We start from the raw sequence: 6880 nt of genomic DNA, 5'->3' as shown, positions 1-6880 counted from the left end.
ACCTTTGATTAAGGGACAGTAACCAGATATTGATCATCTTTAATTGTCGGCCAACCAAAAGTGCCATAAAATGATCTGGTGATGAAAATGAAAGAAGATGTTGGAGACAATCTTTATGGAAATTAATTCGATTGGTTATTACAAAAAAGATGGGCTTAAGTTTGAGCAAATTTGCGAGGCAACAGACATGGGGTCATTCATGCCTGTTTGAAATGACAAAGGGTTGGAGTACCATCTAATCCTTTGGACCTGAAGAAAGCCAGGAACTCAGCAATATGAGTTTCCCTGTACATGGGCACATTGTCATCAGACACAAGCTCCTTTATTGCTCCATAAGGTTTAAATTTATTTGCTGTGCTTGGATAGAAAAAGCATGCTACTGATGTTCGTGATCCCTCCTGCCCAACAAGAACCCTATGCTCCACACTCTTGAACTTGTCATTGGTGATCAGCTACATACAATAGCAAGAAAGCAGATTTAAGGTCAATGAACTGTCAAATTATATTTTGGAATGGACAGATCAATTCATTTCTCAGTTATTTCGGGTTTTAAATGGGTTGCAAAGAATTATCGGGTGCGTGCATGTGGATGGAGGTAGTTCAAGTCTTTGTAGGAAATTAACTGCTCTTTCCAAAATGCTACAGAACCCTATCAAGACTAGTTTTTTCCCCCTAGCATTTCTGTTCCTTCTAGTTTGCCTCTGATTGTCCAATTGCAAATGTAGCCACGCAAGGAAAAAAAAAAAAAAAGAGTTAAAAAAACAAGGAATTTTACCTGCATGAAGTCCCCAATATTTACTACTAGAGCTCCCTGTAAAGGAGGGACATCGACCCATTGAGTTTGGTTGCGAACTTGGAGGCCACCCGTGTTGTCTTGCAGGAGAATAGTCATTAAAGATGGGTCTCTATGCTTGGTGGCACCCAACGTCAGGTCTGGCTCGGGACAAGCCGGGTAATAGTGGCACACTAACGATTCAGTTTCCATGCATTCTATGCTTGAGAGGTAATCGCTAGGGAGGCCGAGTGCCTCTGATATTAGTTCAGACAGTGTCTTCTTCATTTGGATCATGTGTCTGATGTATTGACTGACTTCTTCTCTGCAAGCCAATTTATTTCAATCTGATATATAGTAAGAGTTTCCTTAAAGAGATGAATATATAGACAAGACAGTTTCGGGTTATGTTGCACATTTACAGTACCTGAAAGTTTCAGGAAAGAGTTCAGGGTCCAGTTTACCATCTTGGAAATCAAATGCTATTGTATCCCTCCAATTTGCTGGTGCCCTGTTGACAAGGAGATCGCCATTGCAGAAGAACCTCACTGGCTGCTTACGGTCACGTGAATAAAACTCCATCTTCACATCTCGGTGTTGCTCGTGGAATCGTCTCACACCAGCTAACATATCATCCAAGACACTAACAGGAATCCCGTGGTTAACCATTTGAAAGAATCCCCATATTTCTGACGCTTTGCGAATCTCATTGACCACCTCTGATCGTCTGCAACTTTCAAAGTGCTCGAAGTTTATAACTGGAACCTGAAGTCCCAGATGGATGCTGTCGGATGACGACTTCTGCACATCCTCCGGTGGGTGGATAAAAAACCTGGGGATTTTTGTTACTCCGGAGTCTACCAGTCCCTTAACACCTGCCTTTGTTTCATCAAATGCCTTCACTGCCTTACCCTTGTCATAGCTGGACTCATCTTGGAGAAAGGAATCTGCAGCCACTGGAATCAGGAGTTCCATGTTTTGAGAAAAAATGGGTGGTTACTGGCGAGAGGAACTTGCGTCTAAATAGAGCACTTAGTGGTGGCAATTCAAGAATAAAGAAAATGATGCTCATGGTGAATGGTGGAAACGGTAAGAGTGATGCGTTTGTGTAAGCAAGCAAATGTGACAAGAGGCCTACACACCAAGACATAACCCTTTTTTGACATTTCTTTTTGAAATCTTATTCTTGAGAAGTAACAGCACAAGTAGGAAGGCACGTCCTTTCCCTCACTGTTTGGCCTCAAAATGCCGATAGCGATGCATCTTTCTTTGGAATATCTGCCCTTGTTAGATCTCTAGTTTTCCACAAAAATAAACAAGAATTCCCTGCCCAATAATTGAACCTACGTCAGAGCTAGGATTTTCATGTTAAAGCCAGGATAGAGTGCGAAATTACTTAAAAACACTCGATACATTCAGCTCATGGGAAACCTATACAAAAAGATGGGAAAAATCAGTTGTAGACCTCCCAAAACATGGCAAGCTTGGGAGCAAATTTCTTTGTATAAATCAAAATCTAGGTATGCCCAGCTCCTCACCACCTCTCCTAACACCTGAGGGCAACCTCCGATCTCAAGATTAGATTTCAATAAACGTGCCGTTTGCAAAGAATGCGAATAACAAATCCTGTTATCTTCAGCATATTCATGGCATAAACACAAGTGTTAAAAGTAAGTATTTGGTATTATGATAGTTTTATAATTTTATAGCTTCAAGAACAAAAAAATCTTAATGGGACCCATGTAGATATGTTATAGATGAGGTTTAATCAAATACAATTTCAACCATATACATATTTCGACCATATACATGGTCTAACAGGTCTAAAGACCCGTTTGTTTTTATAGTTAAAAAATATTTTTTTTAAATGACTTTTCTTTTAAATTATTTTTTTCTTGATACTTATAGCCTTTAGTATGTTGATATTAAAAATAATTTTTTAAAAAAATAAAAAAAATATATTATTTTAATATATTTATAAACAAAAAACACTTAAAAAAATTACCGCTAATATCAAATGGGCTCAGAAACAAGATGTTTGGGACAGCAATAAAAATTTATTTTCAAAATTTTTTTAAAATAAATTTGTAACGTCCAAACAATTTAAAAACACTTAATAAAAATAATTTAAAATTAAAAGAAAAAGAAAAAAAAAAACAGTTAAATCGCACTCCATGTCATCATTTAAGAAAAGCATAGTAACAGGAAAATGACCTTATGATGAAGCATGGACCACGTTTCACATCTCTTTTTGCAGATTCCAGTTTACAGTACATACCAGATTTACATATCAATTATCAAGCATATACGTAGCAGCTAGTCATAAAACGCTACCTGAGCACGCGTTTTCCATTGGAGCTAAATTATTACTGAAGCTAAATTATTACTGACAAATCCTATTAAAAACCAAACAAAGGATTTCGAAAAGATTTGATGAGCTCTGACAATATATGCATAAAGACTTGGGACAACCATTTTTCCATGTCGAAAATCGTAGCAGCACGATGGTGGCATTCATTCGATGCAAATTATTGGGGGGAGGCTGCTCTAACATACAAGGGCATTATTAAAAAGAGACTTGAACAAGCAGACAAAAAAGGGAGAAGATATGAAGGAAACAGGCAATCCCCTCGTTTGGTTTCTGGAGATAGTTGTGTTTAGGGGCCAAATTATCACAGGATCTCCATAGAACATACACGGCTACACCAGAAGAAACTCAGAATAAGAACAACCATTTGAAGGGCAATGACAATAAAACAGGTAAAATGAAAACGAAACAACGGCTTCCTCGCTAACAAAGGGCCAAACTCACAAACATCAGCATGCTAGCCTTCCACAGGACAACAGGGAAAAAAATCCCCTAACCAGCCATCCATGAGGAACACAGGAAGGATACTTTTTCAGCAAATTGACCAATTCCTTATCAACCTGACACGGCGAGCAATGCATTTCAAAACCAACACCAAGAAAAAAGTCGGGCACAATGAGTGGTAATCGCCCAAAATTCCAAAGCCCGAAGAGATCTGAATAGTTAATATGTAGTTTGTAATGGATTTCAGTGTATCTAACTACAGGATATGATTATACTAACAACTGTGACCTTAGAAGTCGATTGAAGTAACACTTGTTGTACTCGAAACTACTAACCTTTTCCACAGCTATTCTTTCACTATTCAAAAAAATAAAATAACCCAAGTCAAGCCAAGTAGTAAAAATAACAATCTTCTTCAGAAGCCACAAAATAAACGCTGGAATAACATGGAGGAGAAATTTATGAAAATAAGAAAGTCAAGTCCCATTCATATGGCTCCAGCGACATCTTGTACCACTTTTGTTTTATCTCATAGTCCTTTCTTTCACTAAATAGCTGGAGTTATTATCATGGCACACAGGGACCAGTACTATCATGGACCACGGCTAACACATGTACGTTTGACCTCATCAAACATAGACTGGTCCCATGACCTCCTTCAATATGGCATATAAACACCTCTAAATATCATACTAGGAACAACTAAAAAAGGAAAAGCATAAAATAACACATCCCCATGAAATACAAGGGAGAAAAACACCACACAGGTTCTTTTTTTTTTTTCTAAAATAAATAGATAAGAAGCCTCTTAAAACATACATGGAGGATCTTGGTAAAGTACATAATGTTTAATGAACAAAACAACAATAGCTCCTATTAGCTCCTTACTGAAAAAGAGATACCTACCAACTGATAGCCAATTGTTTCTAAACAGTTTTAGTTTTAGGAACCTTCTTCTTGTGCTGTCTCCTGGGAAATGAGTTCTTCATCCCAATGAAAAACAGTAGTGCTCCATAGAGAGCCATATTCTATATAGAAAGAATGAAAAGTAATTTAAAACTGTTTAAACCATGCAGAAAGCAAAACAATATTGACTATCATACAGAACAGAAACATTGTACAGAATCAGCTAAATCTAACCTGTGTAAATTTGATGAAAAGTTGATTAAACTCTTTCTCCTCACTGTCATAGTTGTAGAAATCATATAGGATTGGAATTGCAATCAGCTGATGTATAATCTGGAACAAGAAAGGACCTCAATATTCACTACAAGAGTATGTGATACACCATTTCTAATAGCTATAACCATAAGAAAAACCAAAAAGTCAAATACACAGCATGTTTCTTGTACCAACCAGCAGGTAGGCTCCTAGAGAGCTGCCAATGATAAAAAGGATGCCTCCAGTGCCCTTGAGAAATATAGCAGCACTGACTAAATGTTTGATCTGCATATAAACATATCAATTAAGATTACAAAACAATAAATCGATATACAGATACAAACTGGGAGTGTGGGACATTCTAGTTGCAAGTAAAAATCATTAATCATGGGTGTGTATCTTTGCATGGCTACAAAGGTTGCCCGTACAAGTCCTATTCCTCAGGTATCTAGTATATAATGATTTTCCAGAGTGCCAAAATGGACGCCCATTGTTCGATAATGCAAAACAGTCCTAAGAATTCAACAGGTCACCATTAATTTAAGCCATTTAATCATTGCCTTACAATCACTAGACCAGTTTGAGATGTGTGCATGCAAACACACAGGAGGTATGCTAAGAATTTAGTATTAGTTATTTTGCCAGCTCTCTTTACAACCTTGATTTTGAACTTGCTTGAAATACTACCAAAATGTTCTAACAAGCAAAGTTTTTGTGTTCTAATAAGCAGGGTTCTGTCATATGGTGTGTTGTGACAGAGAGGCTCTGCTTCACCAAACAGCATGCTCATGATATTCCACCTTGAAATCCAAGATGCCAAACTAACCCATTGCCATAACTAAAGAAAGCTCACAAAAAAGAAGAGAAAAGCAATCATTAAACACTAAACTTCAAGATAAGTCTCCGCCTCTCATTTCAGTTTTTATTTTTCAAAATTTGTTATCTTGCTAATACACCTATTATCTTTCTCTCAAATCATTCAATGGCATGTGCATATGAGAGATCCTCACTTCAATTTCCGGTACTTGTATGCCGGCGTGAGATTGCACATGACTGGTAAACACACCAAACTTTGGTTTCAGTGCCTTCGCAGCCGGTCCTCCATCAACCCCAAATTCATTGAACCTGGAATCGAGGAAAGATTATAACAAAATATCATCTGAAGAATCCTTTTACCAAAAACAAGAAAATGAGGTACCCGTCATTTCACAAACAAAAGATCGTAACTGCTTCAACAGCATCAAATGCTTTGTTACAATTTTTTTTCCCAAACAAAAGGAAGATACAATGCCACATTCAAGGAATCAAAAGCTTAATGCTGGTTCTTCAAATCAATATATCCAAGAAAACTGTAATTAAATTTCTCAATCTTGCATCCTAAAAGAAAAGAATAAAATTCTTAACAGAAAACTAATGCCAAGCCAAATAACAAATCTTGTCAATATGCAACTTATGCCGTGTCTCCAAAAAAGTAAGCGGGCTAGCACAAAATGTTGACCCGCACATGAAAAATAAAAAGACAGGGCAAATGCATAAACTAATTAGCATCCACCCAAAACCTCAATTCTATTCTGGTCATGATTTCAGCAGTGATTTTATTTTTCGATGCATTTACTAATAAATCCAAAGACCACATAACTTTTTCCTTCACAAATACTACATATTTAGTAAACAAAAAAAAAAATTATTAATTCAAATAAATTACATATAAATGCTTCAACTCATTAGTAATGCAAATTAAGTTTCTTAGTTAGCTGCAAACTACTAAAATTACAAAAGAAGTTTAAGAGGAAATGAAAGTGCAGATCTATCTGTTTAGTGTTAGATTTAAAACCCAAGGCTAAACAGATCCAAATCGAATTGATGATGATGATGATGATGATGATGGGAGGAGTAGAGCAGAAAATTTATCAAGATTGTACAAAAATGGAAAGGAAAAGAGAGTTACTCTTGGTAAGCGGAGAGTATGAAAACAGAGGCAAAGAGGACTCGTCCAAGAAATGACGTGAAAGCCATTTGGTGCTTTGTTGTCAGGGAGAGGGACAGAGTAAGAGACGCAGTGAATCTCTCTGTCTCTGTTTTTGCTTTGCTTCGGGACAGGCAAAGAGAGACTTGAGGGAATTTTTTTTTTTTAG

At 36.9% G+C, this 6880-nt stretch overlaps 2 protein-coding genes across 2 annotated transcripts; both read right to left on the bottom strand.

Annotated features, from left to right (window-relative positions):
- Positions 1–79: 79 nt before the first annotated feature.
- LOC118062196 (1-aminocyclopropane-1-carboxylate oxidase homolog 12) lies at positions 80–1913 on the bottom strand. Its single transcript, XM_035075920.2, has 3 exons — positions 1200–1913; positions 776–1097; positions 80–452 (listed from the first exon to the last, which is right to left on the bottom strand). Exons 1-3 carry the CDS (start codon positions 1745–1747, stop codon positions 198–200), a joined length of 1125 nt encoding a protein of 374 aa, XP_034931811.1. The 5' UTR covers positions 1748–1913; the 3' UTR covers positions 80–197.
- Positions 1914–4326: 2413 nt separating this feature from the next.
- On the bottom strand, positions 4327–6880 carry LOC118062197 (uncharacterized). The gene is made up of 5 exons (XM_035075921.2): positions 6694–6880; positions 5756–5870; positions 4941–5030; positions 4725–4823; positions 4327–4612 (listed from the first exon to the last, which is right to left on the bottom strand). Exons 1-5 carry the CDS (start codon positions 6759–6761, stop codon positions 4511–4513), a joined length of 474 nt encoding a protein of 157 aa, XP_034931812.1. The 5' UTR covers positions 6762–6880; the 3' UTR covers positions 4327–4510.

The sequence above is a fragment of the Populus alba genome, chromosome 5, assembly GCF_005239225.2.
Source record: "Populus alba chromosome 5, ASM523922v2, whole genome shotgun sequence".
NCBI classification, from domain to species: domain Eukaryota; kingdom Viridiplantae; phylum Streptophyta; class Magnoliopsida; order Malpighiales; family Salicaceae; genus Populus; species Populus alba.
Note: the sequence above shows the minus strand (reverse complement) of the source record. Positions and strands in the feature narration are given on the sequence as shown.

Bases quoted from the DNA above. Each gene is read 5' to 3' on its own strand.
- LOC118062197 (XM_035075921.2), bottom strand. From the start codon at position 6,761: ATGGCTTTCACGTCATTTCTTGGACGAGTCCTCTTTGCCTCTGTTTTC. The intron at 5,871-6,693 runs GTAACTCTCTTT...CCTCGATTCCAG, and splicing joins ATACTCTCCGCTTACCAAGA to GTTCAATGAATTTGGGGTTG. The intron at 5,031-5,755 runs GTGAGGATCTCT...GTTTATATGCAG, and splicing joins TACAAGTACCGGAAATTGAA to ATCAAACATTTAGTCAGTGC.
- LOC118062196 (XM_035075920.2), bottom strand. From the start codon at position 1,747: ATGGAACTCCTGATTCCAGTGGCTGCAGATTCCTTTCTCCAAGATGAG. The intron at 1,098-1,199 runs GTACTGTAAATG...ATTGGCTTGCAG, and splicing joins CTCTTTCCTGAAACTTTCAG to AGAAGAAGTCAGTCAATACA. The intron at 453-775 runs GTAAAATTCCTT...TATTGTATGTAG, and splicing joins ATATTGGGGACTTCATGCAG to CTGATCACCAATGACAAGTT.